This window comes from Melanotaenia boesemani, chromosome 6 (genome assembly GCF_017639745.1).
Source record: "Melanotaenia boesemani isolate fMelBoe1 chromosome 6, fMelBoe1.pri, whole genome shotgun sequence".
Classification (NCBI taxonomy): Eukaryota; Metazoa; Chordata; class Actinopteri; order Atheriniformes; family Melanotaeniidae; genus Melanotaenia; species Melanotaenia boesemani.
Window position 1 is genome coordinate 20,823,895 of NC_055687.1, and position 24,128 is coordinate 20,848,022.

Below are 24,128 nucleotides of genomic sequence, written 5' to 3' on the forward strand. Positions count from 1 at the left end.
CAAGATTTACCTCAGCTGAGTAAAACAATTGTCTTGAAATAAAGAATTATAAAATATAGTTGAATTAAAATGGAATATGTCAACATCCTTTGGTAAAACAGACAGATCCAGTTAGCTACTATGAGCGATGTCTACCACCATGTTTCTGTGGTTACTAAGAGGCATGTAGAACAATGTCAACTACTGCATTTTTTAAAATGGCAAAATACTATTTGTTAAGGACCCACTGATAATATACTGTAGCGTTAATTTATGTTGTGTTTTTGTATCCTAATCTGTATACATTTTAAATCTTTGAAATGGCAGAAAATGACTTGCATTGTGCTTCAGATTCCCCCCATTATCTCTGTCTAAGGCATGATGAGCAACATCTATTTGTAACCTGTGATATGCAAGTATATATATATATATATATATATATATATAAATATATATAAACTCATATGACACTTTTGTTATGTTGCCTCCTTCACCCTGTGCACCTGCTGCAACAAAGCAAATCATCATTATATGTTCTTGTGTCCTCAAGGTGATTTTACCCAAAAGCATAGCACAAAGGTATAATCATAAAAGGTTTACTATAATATAGATGAAATCTGCTTTAGTGTGGGTCACTGACCCAAACTGTATCGGCTCTTTCCAACCTTAATAGTCTGCTCCTCTCGAAGCATAATGTTTGGATTGGTTGGGAAATATATTGGCAATAAAGAGACAAAAGGATGTCATAAACGTTGATTAAAGCTCTGGTTAAAAGACAGAGGTGGAGAGGCTCTGAGTTATGAGGGTTTTTCAGACTGCGTTATTGTTTCAGTGACAGAGCTCTTAGTGTGTCTAGTGGAGTGGTCGCAGGCGAGTGGTAAACATTTCTCAATGTGTGAGGAGTCATTAATCCCTGGAGTCGAGAATGGCCTCACTAACTCCAGTGTCTGTGGCTCAAGAAATCACAGCCAGCTGGCACCAACAGGTCATGCAGAGCTCCAACACACTCCAAAGCTGTTTATATGTCTTTTAGTGTGCTGCAGCAAAGGCACACATTTCAGAGCAGGCACTATCAAGCATTATGTCTTTATCCATTCAGTTCACTTTGCAAGTCAAGCTGATGATGATGAACCTGAGGTTGACCAGGTTGTGGATCATTTCTGAAATATCTGAGCTGGCCAATTGCAAAGAAAACAAGCTTTTCACACAGTCTCTGTGGAGTCTAATGGTAACTTTTGGAAATACGAAATTTGTCGCCAAGACTTGTTCGTCTGTTGGGAAAAGTAAGAAAATAAAATAAAACAAAAAACAGATATCTTGACATGTTCTGAAAGTGTCAGGCTGACTCTATATTTATTGAAGATATGCTTTGAAATATACTCCATCAAAGTACAATAATAATAAGCATGATAAAGGCTTTAAGGAATGGTGAGTTCTGCTCTTGAGAGTCTCTGAATACTTTCATTTTATTATTTCACTTGTGTGCTCACAGGTATCATATTTCAAAGCCTATTTGTGGTTGATTCAGTTAATACGTAGTATATCTTGGGTCAGGTTGTCTTTTACCATAAAAAAAAAGTCACATATCATGTCTCAGCAGCCCAGAGCCAATAAAGCTTCTCTTTGGCTCACTTTCAGAAAATATAATTTGGATCCTTTTTGTAATGTTTGGCCAAACTGGTAATTGTAATATTTCCACTATTATGCTTAAAGTTTTTATGAAACTGTAATGATTATTATTCCAAAGATAAATTATGTAACAGACCCTTCTGGGCTCATATAAAGTTAACTAATGTCACTCTGCTTATGGGACACCTCAGGGCTGTCAGTAAGGATGCACTGGTCAGCAGTGGTCATCCAGCTTTGTTTCACCACACCCACTTCCATGCTTCTGGGAGTATATTTGCAAACTCCGCCCCGCTCGCGCCGCCTACAAGCGAACCGCAATGATTTAGAAGTTCAGGAATCCCACGTGACGTCACCCTGGGGTGACGTTATGCTTCTCTAAATAGATCGTATTGTAATCTTTTCTCAGTCCAACGTGGTTTCTTCTGAGAGGCTGCTTCACGTTTTCTACACTTGTTTGGTAAGTTGAAAGCGTTGACACCATGCAGAGGACCATGCACGAGCCTCTGCAGGTTTGTTGTCTTTCTTTTAAGCGATTCTTCTGACTTTTTCTCCTCCTTTTTTCATGCAACAGCTTGTTTTGTTGTTCGCCTCAGCAGTCTTTATGGAAACATTTCCCCCCTCTTGTTCACAACTAATTTTTAGCATGCAACTACAATGGACACAGACTCATTTGAGTTTTGTTTGAGTAGCAACGTTGTCATCTTACTTCGACGTGCTCGCGTTGGCCTATCTGTTGAGTGTTGAAGTTGGACGCGCAGTCAAGTGCCGCTGCTGCTCGGTCTGTCAGGTAGCAGCGGAGACAAGTCTGCAGGAATTCATCTCCGGTCAACCGTCAACCTCAAAATGGGTTGATGCAGAGGACGCTTTACGCTGCGCTCCACACGATTTTGACATGTCTTTCAAGTTTTCTTTAAGCACTACCCCTCCTAAAGCTGGATCCCTGCATCATTGTCATGCCTGTCCCATCTTGGGATGTGCGGAGCCGGCGGACTCTGCGTGCTGCGGTTCACCAATGAACGCCTGGAAAATGATAGCCCACTGGTTCTGGTGTCATGCTAGTTAAAAGAAAAGAACTGACGCTTCTGTTTCCATGAAATTTACGTTCACCTTTTCTCTTTAATAGCAACATTACGTCATTCTGCAGGCAAGTCGATCGGCGGATTTGATTAACCGCTGAGATGTTGAGGGTTACTTTTCAGTGAGCTTGTGCTGACGAGGCGCGCTTTGTGGCTGCACGCCTTGAAAAAAGAAACATGCGTTATTTATTCGATGGCTTTTCGGCTGCTGTCGTTATGTTTATGGGACAGCGCTGTCAATACCCACTTTTCTCCCTTGCTTATTGTGCATGCTTCCAGTCTTATTGTTTGCCTTTTGATTGCCTGCATTTATAACATCTGAAAAAAAAAGCCTGTTGATTTAATTTACTGCAAAATTAAATTTTTTGTTCTGATCTTGAAATATAAACTGAGACGGATTTGTGTTTTAAAATGCATCTAAGAAGCTTGTGACTGTTTGGTAACTAAGTAGGAGTTTGTATTAAAAAAATCTAGGCTACAAAAAACCCTAAAACTTATTATTTATAACAGATTAGCTTTTTATTTGTAAAATAATCTTACAAGGATTAAGTGAATACTGCAGAAAGAAATTAAATAGTAATATATGAAAACAAATTGAACATTTATAATTACAAAACATGACACTTAAGTCACTGTTGTGAGTGTACATTAAATGTACTAGATAACTTGTGATGTTTGGTAACCTTGGTTCAGATTCTTTACATATTTTACACAAGCTTGATTGCAGTCCAGTGGCTGATTGCACCGGTGAAATGTGAGCTGCATTGAGTTTATTTGTGATGGTTGTTTCATGTGCTCAAGGTTCTTCTGGTAATGATTGTGTTAATGTAAGACGGGGGTAAAATGACATGAATCTTAACACCAGTCACACAGCAGTCAGCATCAGGAGTCTTGTTTGACATTAGTTTTTTTTTTAAATACTGGATTTCTTAAACTTTTTCACAGTGCTGTCAGAGCTTCTCATGTGTTTAGCAAGGGTAATTTGAGAGGTGATAGGGCCATGGCAGCCCATGAGGGGGCTTTTAAAAAAAAAAAAAATCTTCTAAGTTTACATCCTGAAGTAGGAACATTAATTGAAAACTATTGAGGTATACATCAGCAGACATTTTGTCATGCAATGGGCTCAATAGCAGAAGTTAAGGGTAGACATTGTCTTAGAGGGCCATGTTCTGTGCCTCAGGGATTGCCGTAATCCTGCCTTGAACTTTTGCTGTCAAAAGCCAAGGTTATGTGAAGTTGGAGATTTGAATTGCCTTGCATGTTTGTGCTCGCTTTAACCCCGTATGCCTTTGCACCTCAACCCCTTTTTCCCTCACCATATTGTTTAAATTCTAACGCGTGGTCTACCTGGAGAATTCTTCCCCTGTTCCTCTTGAAATCGAATGCCAGACCCTAATCCTTCCCCCCGCTCACATCAGGATATAGTTAATGTAAAGTGTAACCAAATTTCCTCTGCTAAACTAAAACATCTATATTAAATGTGAACCTTTCCAAGGAAAGGGCGTTGAGTACTGATAATTTGAAGTGTGAAAGCTATTGGATAATTCACACAGGCATTTACAGAATTAATGGTTAAGAGTTTTATGCATCATATGTTTCGAATTTGCTAGTAAATGTGCTGAAATGATCAAATCCAATTTTAGAAACAGGAATGGGAAGGTAAAAGTATACTTTTTGCAACAGTTAAAATGGTCGCAGAAGGAATTTTCTCTATTTTTTACTAAAACTCTCAAGTGATATAATTTGTGTGATTTATTGTAAAGTTTCATGTATTCATGTTGCAAACAAGAGTATGACGGGTGGGGGGGTGTGGGGTGGGGAGCACTTGTGATATAAAATATGGCAGAAAATTCTGATTCAACACATGTTTATAGGCACTGGTTGGACCAGCTGTCATCCTGTGTTTAGTTTGGGTTGAGGTTTCGGATCAGCAGAGTTGGTCATGTTTGTTGTGTCAAAGGAGACCAGGTGAGTTTTTAGGGGCCCTGTAGAAGAGACTGAGTGAACTGGTGACAGAAAGAGAGACCAGGGCTCCTTGCTCTCTGACAGAAAGACCCTGTCCAGACCCTGTTCTGCAGGCTTGGTTGTGAAGTACATCTTGTTAGAAAAACACCACTGCTTAACATAACACAATATTAGAGTGTTTTGACTATGCTTGAGGAAAAGTCTGTACCCATGAAAAAGACTCTCGTTTACATAGTGTATAAAGGTATCCATGCTCTCACAGATGTTCTTGTCATCTGTTGATGAGGAACTTAGCTAAAAAAAAGGGTATCTCATTAGTATGCAATTAAATAGAATAGTATAGCATAGCGGCTATCAACACTGTAGTTTTTAAAGAGACCATATGATGAATAAACCACATGTGCAAATTGTAAGATTAAATTATAGTGTCCTATCGGACATTTAATACTTGGCTTTGGTCAGATCAAGGCTTTATTGCGTAAATGAGACTTTATTGTAGCTTTCTTATTTTAAATTGTCTTAATTTAGCTTTTTTTTTTTTTTTTTTTCAGGCATCGGAATAATAGGAAATTAGGCAAGACTTCAAATTTATCAGATGCTAGACATCCTCGAAGTCCACATACATTTTGTATTTCTTGGGTTTAAATCTCACACCTGCCAGAAATGGCTTTTGGGACATGTTCAAAAAATCTACCTGCCTGCCACAACTACAGTTCTGGGAACTAATAACTGATTCAAAGTTGAAAATGTGGGTGTTTTTAAGTCAGGATTTATAATAATACTCACTTAACATCTGGTGCAACATTTGTCTTAATGTGCTGCACATCTGTAGCCCCGGGATGTGACACTATCATACTGGATAATTCTAAAATTTTAAATCCAAAATATGGCTTCATTCGAATATAGTGTAGTGGTGGGTAGAGAAAAAAATACTCAAATAGGATTATTTATTTGTTAACCAAATGCTTTGGAGTATAAGGAAATTCTTTTATGTATAGATAACTGAACTAAACTTGTATCTTACTTGTCTAAACACAAATATTCTTACAAGAATAGCTTAGCTAAAATAAATTATATATATATATATATATATATGGATTATATACATATGGAAGCCGGGGCCGAGAAACACCTGAATATGTTTTAAATATTCAATCAAATGTTCAAGTTTATATATATATATATATATATGATCAAGTGGTTTTAAATATTATTTATTTTGTGATAATTTCCTCATAAATTTAAACTGGAAACCAATTTAGCTGCTCTCGTGTACAGTATGTGCAACATATGTTTTATGGATTTAGCTAGGATTGCAGTTTTTATAAAGCACTACAGTAATAAATAATTTTGTTAAAGTGATTAATGATATATGTATGATATATGAAAAATATTTATGTAGTAACTGTATAGTTACTACCAATAGATGTTTTCTCGGTACAGTCCTGTGTTTCAACAACCTTAAATCTAAATGCCATTGTAGTGGGCTTCAACTCATGAGTGCAAGAACTGGTGCAGGTGCCGTGGCAATTTATCATGACAAAGGCAGTATATTTTTCGTCTTTGGTACTGGCAAGGACTCAAGTCATTCAGTTTCCCTTCTTGTTTCTGTCTTTTTTTGTAGTTTTATGAGACGTTGGCAAGAGTGATGAACTCAGACCAGGAAAGGCCGTTCATTTGCAACGCTCCTGGCTGTTCTCAGGTGAGTGTGTTTAAACCAAAAGAATAAATAGAAATAAATACATAGCACAAATACATATAGTTTGTGTGCAGATGTCTGCCTGAGAAGCAGATTAGATAACTCTCTTTAAATTTAAAAATGTCAGCAGAACAAATATGAACATGGATTCCTATTTAGGGAAACTTTGCTAAAATGAGAATACCTAAAATGAGTTGTTTTAGAAATACCTGGCACTTTTCTTTTGAGTTACTAGAAAAAAGCACATTTACCTTTGTTCTTACAAATATTGTACAATTTATACTTTTTATACTGACCAGCGATTCCCCACGGAGGACCATCTGATGATACATCGACACAAACATGAGATGACACTTAAGTTCCCCTCCATAAAGAATGACAACATGCTATCAGGTGAGTCATTTTGCATCAGTACTGACAGCACTGATATTTGCTACTACAGTCGGGTAGCTTTGTTAGCAGATGTGCCAAGGTGACTCATACACAGACACATTTGTCTGTCATCAGAAACCTTTATGACTTGTCCTATAGAGCTGTTTACAGTAATGTAAATCATCAGCTCCATCAGTACATACACTTTGTGTACCGTTTAGCAGGACACAGAGATGCTGAAAAGTAACCTGAAAAATCTGCATATTGTGTTAAATTTCTGCTTTTTATGCAGATGATTTGTGTTTTGTATTCATTTTGAGGTGATATTAGTGTACAGTGTATAAAGAGAAGAGAGAGTAGGACAGTTATCTGGAGTCAAGTGTCAACCCAAGGACAATCCATAAATATAGATCTCCATTCCTAAAAGACTCTCCGTCCCACTCGCCATTCTCAAGACTCTAGAGTGAACCACCGCAGCCAAACTAGATTGTGTCCTCTTCATTATTTACAGAGTGGACAGCAGGATCAGATTTTCTAGGCCGGGTGTCTTTATCGCCTCCTGTTTGAGTTACAGCTCTGACTACTTCTCTGACTCAGATGCGTAACTCAGAAAAAACGAGTCAGCAGTTATACTATGCGTAAGTTACAGCTCAGCTACATTTAAACATGGTTGCATGTCCAAATTGTTTTCACTCTTAATTTTCAGTGCTGTAACTGAAGCTCCAAAATTCACCTCTTGTTCTTCTTGTTTTTTACTGATTCATATAACTAATTAAAGATTAATTTGACATTTTTTTCTTTAAAAAAGTGCTTTGCATTTACAAAGTCTCCATGTAGTGAGACTGTATCTTTGGTCCACAGGTCATGTTAAAAGTTTGAGTCAATCTTCTGTCTTCTCCAAATGGATAAACAGACCATGAAGTATGCTTTTAGCCTTTGAAACAACCATGATCTTAAAATCACCTTCAACTGTCTGAAACCTGATATGTACGCACCCCCCACAATGGCAAGTTGAATACCGCAGCCTGACTGAGCTCAACAAATGAGACCCCCACTCGGTAGGTGGGAGCTGTACTTTGTCAGCTAAAATGGGGCTGTCAAGGGAGTATCTCCCTCTCACTAACTGGACCTAATGCTTTCTTAAAAATCTCATGTTTGACAATAATGTATCTTTTGTTTTTCTTTAGACTGATCTGCATCAGCTTGAATGAAGTTTTTGTTGGTATAATGGGGTTTACACAGATAAATAGGGTAAATAACCAGTAAAATATGACACTATAACAAGCTCAAAAAGGTTATCAGATTTATTAGTATAATGATATGTTACTTATAAACAGAAACAAGTTGTAAAATTTGGTAATATTATATACATATAGTTACAAATGTGAAGAGCATTGCATGAAGGACTGAATTCCAATTAGAGGATGTTCTGCTTATGTGCTTCTCTTACAATTAACTATGTGCAGAAATGCAATGCAACACTTGTTAATAAACCTGAGATTAGTATTTGTCCTATATAGCAAATCATACCAACAGTAATTGTGCAGGCCTGAGATCTAGTCTTCTTACTGAAAGGGTATATACGATGCATTATTGTATATGGGTTTGTATTTTGCTTTTGGTTTATTTCTTTGGTTCTGTCATTGTCAATATAGTTTCAGTTGTGACCTGCAATATCATATGCACAATTTTTTACGTTGTAATTTATGATTAAAAAACTGTTTAAATTTGATAAATATAAGCTAGAACCAAAATAATCCGCAACAGGGTCCACATCTTGGATGCTTCTCTGTTCCTTGCAGTTTTGCTGTGAACACTTTTAATCTACAGACAGCCTGCAGAAGAAAATGATCAATCGCGGATGATTTCAGTTATAAAGTTTAACCAAAGTTCTCTTTATTTTCCAGATCAGACACCTACACCTACACGTTTCTTGAAGAACTGTGAGGAGGTGGGATTGTTTAATGATTTGGACTGCTCCATCGAGCAGGAGTTTTGCAAAGCCCAAGAAGAGGAAGACAGTAAACAGGTACTACTGAAAAAAGAACAAAGTCTCAGGCTGAAAACACCCAAATAAACCCAAAGCCACAGCCCTCCACAAGGGTAAGGTTAGGCGGTTATGAGCTGTTATCTTGTGTGATCATCAGTCACAAAAAAGCCGCCCACAGACTATGAGCTGATAGAGCACTCTAAATAGATAAAAACACCTGGCCCTCATGTAACCACATTCTGCTTACTTCTCAAAAAGTCAATAACCGCAAGTGTTTATACGCCTCTAGTATTTCTGACATTTTTGTCAAAAGTTTACCCACGTGTTGCACATGTACTTTTTTTTGTGCCCCACAAACCACAGTCCGCTATCCCCATTTATCTTGTCAACAGTGACAGGTGGGGCTAGCTGATGGAGATTTGTGACCAACCACAGGTGAAGAGAACAAAGATCATGTTCTTCACCTGTAACTTCAAACAGCTCTCCAGCCATCTTTCAGGGAAAGAGTCACGTTTCTTCCCAGAAATAAGGGCAGACCCCTGAGACAACTTTTTGGCAGCAATAGCAAGACCAGACAGACTGGCCAGACACTCTTGCAAGAGAGCAGATTCCTAAAGTTTTGACATTTGTCAAAGGATGTAATCATATGCATTATAGATCTCTCCTGAGGCACCCTCACCTGAAACATGGGCACTAGTCAAATCACCACAAGACAGACTGCTTATCTAATGTCTGGAAAGTTGTGTAGTGCATTCTCTAGCTAAGCTGTTGTCTGGAAGGTTTGGCTTTGGAGTGCGTCTGTGCTCAGGTCAGCCATGTCTAGCCTGCCCAGCCTGTGTGGTTTATGATGGGAGTCTGCTAAGTCAGCAGGAGGCGAGTCAGAGCGAGACGCTGTGGAGATGCAATTCACAAAAAGCAGAGATAAAAGTGTTGAAACTTATGGAAAATGGCCAGTATGGCCAGTATATATGAAAAATAGTCACACAGTCATGTATTACACAACACTAAATGTTAGAAGGAAAGTGATTGATGGTCTTGTGTTTCTAAAATTTGTGACTGCATTCTTTTTGTGCTTGAGTATACACACTTGTTACTCAGTGCAAATGAGTTTAGCTCATTTCCCTGCATTTCTGTTGATCATGGACACTATGGGTGTTTTGTTCTCTTCATTTTAATGGCATCTGATTTTGCTAATAATGATTTAATATTCAATATACTTATGCAGCTAAAATCCTCCATGGAAGATATACTGTGTTCCTCCATGCAGTAAAGTCATATTGGAATGTATATTCATTAATCATGACAGAGCCAAAAAGAAATTTTCCAGAGAACCTGGACTTCATTAGACTCACAATGTGCCCCAAGTGCAACCCTGAAAAGCTTGTGGATAATAGTTTACATAATTCCTCATTACACATTCAAGCTGGGTGTAGAGCTGAAGACTGAACAGTTGAAATGCTGCACAGTTTTGGTAAAAATTTTACTTCCTAGAGGGAATCAGTCACTCTCAATTGATTGTTAAGCAAACGTACTCAGCTTGCTCTTCTTCTCTCTTCGTCTTTGCAGAACATCTCACTGCATGGCCAAGCAGGCCAAGGCCAGCACCAGCAGTCCCACTCACGGATGGCCAATCATGATACCAGCATAGTGATCCAGCAGGCCCTGCCCTCTCCTCAATCCAGCTCCGTCATCACTCAGGCTCCATCCACAAATAGACAGATAGGGTGAGTGAACCACATGGCCCAAAAATCTGGATAGCACAACATGCACAAAGTAAATTGACAAGTTGAATGATAAAGTTTTACTCAACCTACCACTGAAAAGTAGTTAAAATAATATATAGTGTAGTGTCTTTTATGTCAATTCTTTTTCCATATATCTGAATTTCTATTTCCTTACTATGGGGCAGAGGCCCTGCAGAGGATTGCTGACAGATAAAAAATTTATGACAAGAACCAGATTGTATCCTTTCACCTCAAGTGTGCCCCTGTAACAGTGACAGCCTTAGGATCAGCCTGGTTGCTTTGTGTTTGTGCCAGCTGTCATCCTTCTACAGTCTCTGAGGTAATGTCAGTGTTTAGTTACATTTGGAGCAGTGTGTGCAGGGCTGGCAATTCATGTTTTGCTGTTCATTCAGTATTGTCACACAACAGAGCATGCCAAAGAGAGTCCCAGAGCACTAGATGAGCTCATTGTTGAAGCCTCCGTTGTGACTACTTTTACAACGGTTTCATATTTCATGCTCTAAAATAGATCTTTTCAGTCTATGGGAATGTTAGCTACCTTAGAGCACGTTTTCTTTGCAACCAGCACGAATATATTTACATTAACCTTTGATGTGTGCTATTTCATCATCACCCTTAGCAATCAAGGATTTTTTGATAGAGTCATAGTCATAATCTGACTACATGCACATATCTGCATGCTGCATTTAGTGAGATTGTGTGTTGTACTGATTTCATGAAATCTGTCAACTGTTAGGGGCCCATCTCCTCCTTGCGCATATCTTTTTCTCCAGTGTATTTTTGTCTGCAACTCAGTATCAAAATCATTAACACGTACAAACATACTTTTGACACCCAATGAATTCCTTATGGTTTAACCCCAACTACATGCACCAGGTCTTTGTCACTGTAAACCAGGCCTGTGGCAAGTCTTAAGATGGCTGAGTGTAGGCTGGCCCCTGTGTCGAATTTGTCCTGTGTAGATTTACAGCTTGAGGAGCTGGTGAATATTGGATGGGAGGCCCATCACTAAGCCTGACTGACACCTCGTCAGGCTCTTTGTCGAGCACAGGGGTGGAATTTCATCCCTTTGGAGGAGCAGCAATCACTGCCAGTAACAGAGACTTTGCTGGGCCTGCTTCACCTGGGTTTACCTGTCATTACAAACTCCTCACTAAGGCACAGACTCACTGCTTCACCACACAGCCCTTATGATCACAAAGCCTTAACATATATGTTAAGATATTTGTGGTGTTACTGTTTGTTAACACCACTTGAAATGTAAATAATAAATTCTGTTGCAGTTCCAAGCAAAAAAATTTCATCAAAACCCATATTCCACCCCCATTTCTTTGCCTCACATTATTAATGTAACCTCTTAGCCACTGATCCATGTGCTGAACCTGCAGGAGTATAGCTTGTTTACAAAGGTGGTGGAATCCTGACACATGAACATCGGGGATAGATTCACACGAAAGAAAACTGAGCTGGAAATGTTCACATCAGCAGGAAAATGGATTGAGGAAACCCCTCTGCTTAAAAGCAGTGCTTCCACAGGAAGCCATTAGGACTAACAGAAGCCTCCGTGCACAGGGTCTCTTCACAGGAACTTCCTACACTGAAAAACATGCTCGACACTTCACAGGCAAACTGGTCTCTGTCCTGAAAGAGTTGGGAAGCTGCTGAAGGTCAGATAAGTGATTCCCTATGACACATGTTTTAATTGCCCTGTTATCCTGTCAAGCCACTAAAACTACAGTTGTCAGTACATTTACATTTACAGTTGTGAACAGAAGCCTTCTGATGTGCAAATGTTTTTTTTTTTTCCTGTTTCAATCTTAAGCTAAAAAACTATTAAACAGATCTCCTTTGTCATGAAAAGTCAGGTGGATATATACATATGCCCATAAATCTTTTAATCCAGACACACTTTATGGAGCTCTGCTGTGAATATGTCTCTAAATGAGACAAACAAAATTAGTTTAATCTTGATTCCATCTGCTTCCTCATTTTGTTTCTCTGTTCTGCTGAGTGCACAGTGTGAGCATCCAATGAATTAGGATAACAAGTCATTTTCATTGCTCCACAATGTTTACTAAAGCGCTTTGAGGCTTGGAATCAATTAGGATTGGCTTTCCTCAAGTCCATTTACTTTAGGATTGAGCTGGGCCTGCAGCTGTGAAACCCGAGGACTTCTCTCCTCATCTTTTTCACTCCCTCCCTCTGCTCTGAGTCCTCAAACAAGGTCTTTGGGGAGCTCCACTGACACAAACCAGTGTTAAAACCAGGCATATGAAACAGCAAGGAGATCTAAATGTCATGGCTATCATTATCATACAAAGGGGAAGCGGTGTCCAACTCTTGTGAATGCTCTTTGCTTTTCGATTATACGCATCTGGTGTTGAGTAATGTCAGAGTTAAATTTGTTGGATGTTACTAGTCAACCATGTGAGATACAAAGTTTTATGAAAACCTTAACCTTTTGACTTGTAAATGGAGATTTGTGGATAGATGGGTGTGGCATTGTGTGACATTAAAAATGACACTAGTCTATTTTGGCTCAATAGAGGAATGCAGGCACATTTTTTCCATTACATAGTGCTGTAAAACTGAATTCTGCTTTAAGTTAGCGCTTACAGTCAAGATTTGGTAATATATATATATTCATGTTATGATCCATTGTTATGATGATCTCAATTTTGCCAGTATACAAAGGATTTTATGAGTTCTCTGACTGAAAGAGTGATTTAATGTATGAGTGCTGAATCTCTTGTGACTGGAAATGCCTGCTGAAGCAGAGGAGACATTGAACCACAAGTTGCTCCTGATAAAACAAAACAAAACATATATATATCCATCATTTCTTTGTTATGATGGCGGGACGTGGAGAGACAAGATGGAAAAGACGAGCCAGCTGGCTCTATCGATGGATTTGAGAATAAACTCAGCATTAATGGAGCAAACCATGGACGTCGCCTCCGTGGAGAGTGAGGTGTTTTTAACACACACTCTTTTCCCGGTGAGAGGGTTCCACACCTGCACTTTTCTCATACTTTTTTGGCTCTCTGGTCGTCTCTGCTTCCTCTCTCTCCTCTCAGGTTGTTCCGTGAGTCATGACAGTTGTCGGTGATCAGCTTTTCGGCTTTTCTCTCTTGTTGCGTCTATCATTCAGCTGAGAGAGAGGAAACTAACGGTTCATGGTTCACACCGTCACATATTTAACTAAAAGTATTGTTTTTTGCTGACTTTTGTTCTTACACAGCAGTGTTAAGGTCCCACCAAAGCATTCAGTTAGGTTAAAGTCATGACTTTGACTGGTCCGTTGCTAGACCTTGATTCTTTTCTTTTTTTTCCCCCACACATTCTGTTGTAGATTTACTCATGTAGTTGAAATAATTGTCCTGCTCTTGGACATTTAGCATCACATTTGACTCACTAACTGCAAGATGTCTAGGTACTGTGGCTGCTAAACAAATCCAAATTATTACCCCTCCACCATCATGCTTGAGAGCTGGTAAAAAATGCATGTGCTGAAATTTGGTTTCCAAGTGGTGCTGTGCATTAAGACCATGGATGAAAAACCTTGGTCTTTTCTGTTTAAAGCACATTGTTCCAGAGTCTTTTTTTTTTTTTTTTGTGCGGCCGCTGTTCTTTTCAGAGGCAAGTCTTCCAAACAAGTCATACTTGTGCATGAACTGTAATATTTAACATGCTAAAGGCAACATTTGGAGTTTTTAAGGACAGTAGCAATGCTTTCTCTAAGATCATTGCTGTTGTTCCTCCCAGTCAACATCAAATAACTGCACCCTCCGATTAATCAAGTACATTTATTTATCAGCACCTGGCAGCTTTTTTACTCTCTAAATGTGGAAGCTGTAAGGGCCTAGTTATGTTTTCATACACTGACTTTCAATGTATTAGTCTTATTTCTTGATTAATAATAATAATAATAATAATAATAATGTAAGATTATGTTACGTTGTTCATGTGAGGTTATATTTATCTAATTTTATACTTGATGATCAGAGGTTTTTTCTTTTTTTTTTAATGTCCTGATATTAATTGTTCAAACTTTTTCACATGATTGAAAATAACCAATAACCACTGCTGTGTGAACCTAAAAGGTATAATACGCAAAACCACTGACTGATGATGTCAGACAGTTTTGGGTTGAAACTGTCTAACCAACAGTTTTCACAGTTAACAGTTTTAATAATGTATTCTTATTGAAATATGTTACTTATAACATGACTTGATTGCAGCCCACCCTGCTCATGTATGGCTTGCTACTTCTGTGCAGTCTTTGTTCCCTTTTCTTTTAGAAGGAGGATTTGTGTTGTTGGTAAAGTTCCACTCTGGGTGCACTGCATGCGATGTCACATCATTGTGCAGAGCTTCAAAGGAAGTTAATTTGTGGTTTTGTTTCCCATGCTGCTTTAAATGCACAGCATTTTTCACACCTCAGGCACCCAGCTAGTTGTGGTCCTTGTTTTTGCTTTTAAGGGAAGTAACAGAAATAGATATTGGTTTAATGCATTCTGAACAGCAGACTTTACTGCAAAGTGTTGGTTGTTGCATACATGCACTGCGAATCAACTATGTTTTTCAAACAGTATTGGTAATATACTCATTCATATTTGTTGTTGGTCCCTAATGTTTTCTGAAAGTACATTAGATGTTATAGATTCTAATCTTGATATTATTCCATGATCACTGGTAAATATGATTTGATTGAACCCTTAAAAACTCAGTTATAAAAATCAATTATTGTTTTCTCTTTCATATAGTAGATTCTGAACCTGATGAAAAAATTACTTGTTAAAAAAAATACTACTTCTGCATTATGTTAAGATGTTGGTCCTGATAGCTTTTAGGATGTCGATGCAAAGATGTATTGCACATCATTTTTTTATTGAGTGCATAGCCCCTTGTAATAAATGTTCCCTTATAATAAAAAACATGCTTATTTATCTATGCTCTGTGCCAGTTTAAGGGCAGAGAAATAAAAGCTTTTCATGTACAAAATTTGACCTCATGAACTTAAAAAAAAATTAAACAAAGCATATTTTATTATTGTTTATGATTAAATTGAATTTACAAAGTTGTGATAAGGAGTGAGGACCATCCTGAGTGTAGGAATCTAAAACCTCTACATTATGCCTAAGCTACCCTCATGTGCTTCCACATTTAAAAATTAGCTCTCTGTATCAACTGAAGGTTTTGCTCAGAATTAATTAGTAGTATGCAGACAAATGTATATAGAGTAATAAACTGAAAAAAAAAAATAAAAGAGACTAAAAGAAAGAGATAGAAAGCAGGATGTACATCTGACCTGAATTAAGATGAGCTCATTGTGTACTGCAGTGGGTTTAATAGTGCGTTTGTAGAGGAACGCCCAGACTCTGTTCCCTCTCATTCCAGCGGGCCTGTGTCATCCCTGCCCCGGGGCCACCACACATGCAGGCTCCTGCACAAGCAACTCACACACAGGGACATGCCTCACAGCTCCGGGGATCGCAGGCATTGCATTGTGGGGAAGTATGGAAAAGGGGGATCAGAAGTGGACAGGAAGAAGGAAAAATGGGATCAGAGGTGGATAGAAGAGAGGAAGAGGGTATTAGAAGGTAGATGGAGAGGAGGAAATGAAGGATCAGGTGGGTGGAGAAATAGAAAGCAAACAGGTGGAGGACATGCATTTTACACAAGGATTGTGGTTGGTCTTGTTGAGGAGAGGATTGAACACATGTCTGCACAAGGAAGGGAAAAGATGGATCATGTTTGGATGGAAGGATGGATAAATTTGCATTAGGAGAATCAAGGTGTGTGGAAAAAGTGTGCTGAGATTATGAAAAGACAGTAGAGATGGAAAAAATGAGAGCAGGATTCAATGAAAGAAGTTGGTTGAGGGACAAACATGCAAAAATTCCGTAGATAGTCAAGTTTGAGATAAAAAAAACAAAACAAAAGCAAAAAACAAATAAAAAAAACACACAAAACAGATGAAATATAATTAAAAGTCAGAGGAGTTGTGCCAACTATTACAGAACCAGTCAGGTACTGATAACAAATCTCATTAAAAGATAACTGATGCTGATAGTTTTTCTTGCTCTCTGCTGATGGGATTGTACCAACATGCTTTTGATAAAAATGAAACACAATCCACTGTTGCTGTCCTCAGCCAGCAGCAACTGATGAATTAAAACAGTATCATATTTGATGTATACAGCAACACTCACACTAATTTGCTCCAGAGTATCATTCATAATCATTTCTCAACTGTTCTTTGGCATGGATTCTCTCAGCTTGAGGCACCCTACACCCCAACTTAGATCCATCCCAGTGAAGCACCCTCCCAGCATCCATCTCTTCTCTAGCTTACTAATAAAAGTCAGCCTATGTCGTAACCCATTATGGCTGATTTATTTGATCAGATTTGTATTATTTCCTCAGTCCAAACCCCATGGCACTCTCCTCCCACCAGTGATTAAAGGCAGTAAATCAGGGGCAGGTCCTGTATAGTGTTTATTCAGAGAGCCGGGCAGCTGCAAGCTGTTTGAGGCCCTTGTTTCTCCTTGTGTTTACCTCTGTTCCCATGGCGACTGCACCACCATCTTCCAAATGTCTGGAACTTGGCCCTGGGCTGTTTTGGTTACGTTCATAAGTTTTTAGCTGCTGTGTCTACCCAGAGCCTACAGTGACTTCACCAAGCGAGGAGCCAGTGTAGTGATGTTGGATGAGTCGAGGAGGGAAAAAGAGGGAAAAGTGAGAGGAGGCGGTAAGGAGGGAGGAACAAAATCAAGGGGTAGGCAGGCACTGGGTGGGGGGAGGGCAAAAAGCCAATAGCATTACATCATTGCTGGAGCAGAGTCAAAAAGGGAAGGATGTGAGTCAGTGGACTGACTGCACCTCTCTCCTTCTCTCACTCCTCTTGGATGACATCCAAGCCTCTTGTGTTTAAGTCCCTGGTGCTTGAGTTGGAGTTGGGACTGTGGAGACTGGGACAGTAAAGCTTAATGTGTGTTCAGACTGCAGAATTGTAGGTTGGGGCAGAGGGACTTGAGTTGAGGTATGGGCACCCTGAGAGATCCAGAAGAGAGATATAGAGGATTAAAAGAACAATGAACGGCTGCCAGTTCTGCTCCTTTGGGGAGAAACATACCAGAACAACATAGCGAAACAGACTTTGGAACATGAGAGCGTTGAAAAGTAAAAGAAGGATTCAGGGAGGGAAGAAGACCTAGAAATGATGTCATGGTGGAGTGAAAGTGGTAGTGCAGTGGTGGTTCTTGGGCGGGGATTGTGGAGGAGAACTGGGCTGTGCATGAAGCTCTCAGTAATGTGAGAGTGCAGGGTCAGGACTGCAAAGTCTGTACCTGTTCTCTTCTGGGGCCCACAGCCCAACTATTATCAGTCCCCTCATTGGAACTGTAGCTTGTCACCATTCACTCTTATACATACACTTAGACGTATTGACACACTTGTAATGTTGCACACTGACATTTGAACTTATTTACACACTGCCTTGTCTGCGTTTTGACCAAAAGATATTTAAATCAGAGAACCAAACATTATAATATTGTATATACAATGTTATGATCCTGCATTACAACACAAATATGTTTAAACACACTTTTATTTACATACTTTTCTTTTATGTAGTAGGACTCTAAAATCACAAAAGGTTTTACCCCACGGGTCAAAATTAGGTGTTTAACAAATGCGAAGCACAGGCAACTGAACCTATAGAGATTTCATAAGAAGCATCAAATCTTATCTTTCCAGAGACTGAACTTCGCGTTCACTTGACAACTGTTGCTAAATATGTTTTTGTTAGTCTTCGAGTGCAATGAGAACTGTTCAAAACGAAAATATTACTCATGTCTTAATGTTGTTTTCTTTTAAGAATATTGACAAGTTCAAGTTCTATGCTCACTAACATGTATTTATGCATCAAATTAGCACAAAGTGAAGTTATTATTTTAACTTTTACTCAGTGTATTGATTTTTCTACTTTACCTATGAAAATATTTATAAAATAATATCTTGTCATATTAATATAATATAAATTTTCTATAAAAACACCTGGATCATTTTCTTGTCCTGTTTATCACTGAGGCAAACTTGGTAATTGCAATGTATGTATATATACTATATCAGATGTAGTCATCCTTTATACGTGGCAGAGTATTGGTAACTCACTAATGTCCAGTGAAGTTGTTAATGTATGATCCACACCAATGCATACATTTAAAAACAGCCTTTAAATATGTCCTCTGTAGTGGACAGTATGCACCAAAGGGTTAAAGAGGTTGTCACGAGTAACACATGCAAAAACATTATATAAATATTTAAACTCTGATGCTTTAAAGCAGAATATTGTGGACTGTTCAGATATAGTATTAATTTACTATTCATTTACTAATTTTTTCAATGGGAAATAAAAGAAAATCTTCTTCTTCATCTGCAATATAATGGATAAACACCCAGCAAACTGGTTGTTATCAGTGATATGCTATGACTATTATTTCATCTTGGAACACCTGCAGAATTTGAACATTGAAGAAAACCATGTTTATATAGTGTACAACCACACTTCACACCTCGTAGTACTTTCATGGTTTTTCCCATGTGGAAATGTTTGGATTCTCAGTGTTCATCAGTTGTCATATGTGCTGTTAAATGAGTGTGATTGTGATAAATTGGTATGTTAGACAGGAATGACACACAGTCTTGATGGTAATGGCCCTGTGTGTGTGTGTAGCCATCTAAAACGTCTGGAGCGTAAATGCACACATTTAGGTCTGGAAAAATACAGGTATTTATTCAGGTGGAGGACTCTTGTTTGCTCTAGTGCACCCCTCTATTTAGCCATCACTCCTTCACTGCTCACTATTAAGGTAATACAAGCTCAGATGTTGTCAAATGATTACATTAACTCATTCACCACAGCTAACATAAATGGTTTTTCTTGTCCTAATTTTTCAGTACCCCAGTAAACTGAGTTTTATTGACTGGCGAGCTGCAGCATTTATCCCAATGATACTGATAACTGGAGAATTATTGATTCTTCTGCTGCTGGTTATTAAAGAATCATGCAGCGAGTGTAAATAATCATGCAGTGGGTGCTGTTTTATAATGAATAGTAACTGTATGCACATGGGTGTAGCAGCACCTTGCAGTTGGGAGTTGGTATTTGCACAAGCACGGATTTGGTGGCAGTTGTACAAATGGTGTTGCGGCATGCAGATGTAGGTGGTGAGGGTGTTTGGATGCCAATGACTGAGAAAGAACTGTTGTCATTAGTTTATGCTTAGCCCGGGCCTCTATAAATGTGATTTAATGATGTGGCCATGAGTGCAGATAGGCCTCTTGGTCTGCAGCTTTTGTGGTCTGAAATAGAATTTACCCACAGATCCTCTGCTGCTGTAGCAGGTTCTAAATGTGATTCTCTTCATGCTTATGTCATGTGGTTGTTAGGACAAATATTAGTCATTCAGTATTACCGGCATCATTCTTCATCTGTTGCACTTAAGGGGGGGGGGCAAACACATCTGAAAAGAAAATGCATGAGCAGTTTTATTTTACAGTCCCACATTGTATCCATTGTAACGCTTTTTCACTTGAAATATGGAATAAATTTAAGATTTTATCCCTTTGTGGGGCATAAGTTAATGGTTAATGTGCTAAGGTTCATATGCTGTCTTGACATTATGAAATGCTTCATCTCTGCACAATGTCTATTTAAAAACTCATCAGTGAGCCTCATAGTTGCATATGCCGCTTGCTGTAAATACACACTAGCGTGCCTTATCTGCGTGCCTAATATTTGCTGAAACTGCAGTGTGCAACAGTTTTAGAAATTATTCAACCTTTGAAGAAGTGAAAGAATACTTTTTACACGCTAAAGTTTACATGCTCAGTAAGACCTAAAGAACTATTTACCAGTAAATCAGGAAGCGCTGACTTACTTGTTGAACATGAATATAAATCGATTCTTTTCAACGTTTTTTACATGCAGCTGTTTTCAATTGCAAAGAAAACAGCTCTTGCCCATCATCTTTCTTTGTTTTTTCCTTGTCATTAACTTTAATTTATCTTTCTTTTAACACTATTTAGTGGCTGTTTTAATGTTTTACTGATGACTCTTAGCAAATGTTGGCACTATTTTATTTTCAGTCATTTATAATCAATAATATCAGCACTTATTTTATAGTCTATGCCTTCTTATGATGTAGCTATAAGGATATGAAAGTATTTGTACCATTACAACTCTTGTCAAGAATTTGTGACTGCTGTACAGATATGCAATGACTAACTAAATAATTAAAAATCTGAACAGTTTAAACATTTTATTAAGTAACTGTCATTTGATTGAAAACACATAAATGCAGAAACAGATATTCATTCATTCATTCATTCATTCATTCACTCATTCATTTTTTTAATTTCAGCTCCTATGTCAAGTGTCAAGAATCAGCTGTCAAAAATTCTGTCTTCAGGAGTTTATCTAGCTCATGTACGCGTTACTCCCAACACTGCTCTTGTGTATAAACTGTTTGTTCTTGTTTTATAACATTTTTTTTCTTTCAACAATTCCATACCCATCAGATCAGCCACAACATTAGAAATCTCTGCCTAATATTACTTAGATCCTCCTTTTTTCACCAAAAGAGCTCTGACCAGTCAAAGAAGTAGATAATGTAAAATGGAGACACCTGGGACACATGTCCAGTGTCCTGGATAGTCTGGAACCAGGACATTAGGATTAGACTAGACAAGATCCCATGAAACTGGTATCTGTGGAGCTCAAAGGCTGGGTTAACACCTAAGACTCTGTCATCTCTTTTAACCACTTGCTAAGTCATTTTTGCAGGGCTCATTGCTGCCCTGCAGGAGGTTGCTACTGCAGGAAAGTGCTGTTGCCATAAGGGATAAAACTGGTTTGCAAAAATATTTAAGTAGTTTGCAAGTGGCAAAGTAACATCAGTGTTATTTGGATGCAGGTTTTCCCAGCAGAATATTGCAACGTATTAAGATGAGCAGTACAACTCATTTCCCCACATAATTTTTGCCATTTAAATTTTCTATATTGTGTTTCATGAATGATAAATTAAGGACTATAGTGAGTTTAATGTTATTACTCATATTTGGTTTGAGGCTAAGAATAACACAATTTGATTATCTACTATATAACAGTGCAAATCTTATAGATTGTTTTTTGTGTATGTCCTCTCAGGCCTGTCCCAGGCTCTCTGTCCTCACTACTACACCTACGAAACAGACAGAGACAGCCTCTGCCTGCCTCCATGCCTGGAACTCTGCCAGACCCAACCATGCCTGGCTCCTCTGCTGTGCTGATGCCCGTGAGTACAACAACCGATTACAGAGCATGTCACTTATGGATGCATGCAGAAGCAAAATCAGTTTCTCATGTGATGACAGTCTTCTGTACATCTTGACTGCATATAAACTATGTAGGTTTGCAATTGTGGATGTTTTCTGTCACCATTAAAATGACTTACCGCAGTACTTTGAGCAAATCCTCTCCTGCAGGAATGAATAATTCTCCCTTTGGGTGCAGAATATAAACTTTTATTGTAATTAACCCAGAAAGATTTAGAAGATCCACATTGTGTAACAGGAAATTATAACAATGCAGAGAAGACTCCTCATATCAGAATTCTAATGACACAACGTGTTCTCATTGTAACACAAGACAGCCCATGTTTATGGTGTGGAAAAATCCCTCCCATGTTTATTAAATTAAGAGCTAAGCGATTTGGCGGAAGATTGACGGTTCAGGAAAGGGGTGCAGGTTTGGGTGATATTTTTACACAAAACACACTTACTGCAATTAAGGTTGTGTGTCAGGTTCTAGACCTGAGTCTCTATGGACGTTGGGGGAGGAGGGGAGTTAGGCAAAGGGGAGGGGGGTCATTCCTCACGGGGATCACCACACCAGTCAGAGTTCAGCAGCTGGGAGGCCACAGCGGCTCTCTCTCTCTCTCTCTCTCTCTCTCTCTCTCTCTCTCTCTCTCTCTCACACACACACACACACACACTTACATGCATACAGCCACTGAAACAAAGGGTTCTTCTTTCTGCTTACATTGCATGGCGAGAACTACTCATATTATCACCCTGCACAGGTGACCTCTCACCCCTGTGAGCCTACCCAGCTGATTTCCTCACATTCAGGTCTCAGCTGTGACACTTGACCACTCTGACCAGGGTCAGTCAGCGACAGAGCACACGCACATTAGTAAAGATTTAAGTGCATTTGTACAACATTCACTTTAACACATTCTGCAGCTACACTAGCCAGTGCTTGATGTGTAAGTCTGACAGACACACACCACACTATCAGAAACACACACAGCCCTGTTGTACCGGCTTCCTGTGTTAAGTCCCTCCGTTCTGGCTTCCTGTTTTGGGTCAGCTCCAGTTATCATCACAGAGATGTGCACAGGGCAGCCTGTCATGTGAAATCAGGCTCTCATGCTCTCTCATCTCATCCACCAAAGCCCACTGGGTTAGATGTCTTACACTTTTAAGGGTAATGATTTAATTGTGAAAGCAGTGATGACATCTCTTTAGGACATGAAAGCTCAACTCAAGTAACATAAAAAAAAGCTAATGACTAAATATGTAAGTGTCTTTAAAATAAGATTAATATGCCTACACTTGCAAGCATGACCGTTTCTGTATTGTTGTCATGATCAGATGGAGCGACAAATGTCCATGGGTTCGAACATGATGGGTATGCAAAGCCCCGTCCGCAGCAGTTCCTGTTCCTCCACTCACATTCCCTCCATGCACTCAGAAGCCAAACTGGTGAGTTTAGATGCATACACGTTTATGCACTCACACATACACAAGTGTGCACAGGCAAGTGTTGCAACTTTTTTTTCCACTGGGCCGATCCAGCAAAGCTGCACTCTAAGGCCTGTGTGGATTTCATCATTTGGTGTGTAATCAAAGCTGTGTCTGAACCTGCCAGTGCAGCACTGGAGACTGGCTGGAATAATGGGCCCTTTATGTGGTTGTGGCTTGGCTGCCCACTGACTGCCTGATGTATATCTTAATGTACAGAACGTGTTCTGTAGGTCCTGAAACTTGTTAGCACTAGTTTAACACAGCAGAGAAAAAAATCAAATGACCTCATCCTCCACAAAGCAGGCAGTTATAGCAGTGGGAATGAGATGTTGCTAAAGGAGGAGAAAGACTGTAAGTCGATGGGTTTTTAAAGTTACCGAAGTATAGTAGCTGCCTGACAGTGGAAAGAGCTCAAGAGAAAGCATTGTACTCTGTGCTTGACTTTGCATGTTACTAATGTAAACACTACAACACAAACAGTAGTGACTGACACGATTCCTCTGATTAATATATAAAACATCTTATCGGTTACACTCTAGGTGATAGGAATAGATTACCACTATAGCAACATCACCAACTGCCAACCTTTGTTTTCAAAATAAAGAAGTAAAGACTCTTAACTTTTATCAAATAAATCACAAACCCTAATGAAAAGCTTTGTCTGCTCTTTGTGTTTGGAGAGGCTTGCAGATAGCAGTTTTCTGAAGAGAAACATCTTCTAGAGAAAGAGGAGGTAGCAGAGGTCATTAGAAGAGTTATTGCTTTGATAGAGGAGAGCGGGAGCACTCTCAGGGCATTTAATTCTCCCTCTTCCTCCT

The 24,128-nt window shown here is 38.9% G+C and overlaps 1 protein-coding gene across 3 annotated transcripts in view; it reads left to right on the top strand.

Annotated features, from left to right (window-relative positions):
- The first annotated feature begins 2,014 nt into the window (after positions 1-2,014).
- creb5b (cAMP responsive element binding protein 5b) overlaps positions 2,015-24,128 on the top strand; it is a 38,300-nt gene continuing 16,186 nt past the window's right edge. For 2 of the 3 annotated variants that reach the window (XM_041987874.1, XM_041987875.1), the window contains exons 1-7: positions 2,034-2,117; positions 6,274-6,351; positions 6,648-6,741; positions 8,628-8,749; positions 10,277-10,434; positions 21,671-21,797; positions 23,158-23,268. In XM_041987874.1, coding sequence (XP_041843808.1) covers positions 2,088-2,117; positions 6,274-6,351; positions 6,648-6,741; positions 8,628-8,749; positions 10,277-10,434; positions 21,671-21,797; positions 23,158-23,268 — 720 coding nt within the window. In that variant the 5' untranslated portion in view covers positions 2,034-2,087. Of the gene's footprint in view, positions 2,118-6,273; positions 6,352-6,647; positions 6,742-8,627; positions 8,750-10,276; positions 10,435-21,670; positions 21,798-23,157; positions 23,269-24,128 lie in introns of all 3 variants that reach the window. The other variant, XM_041987876.1, reaches the window with a different exon arrangement.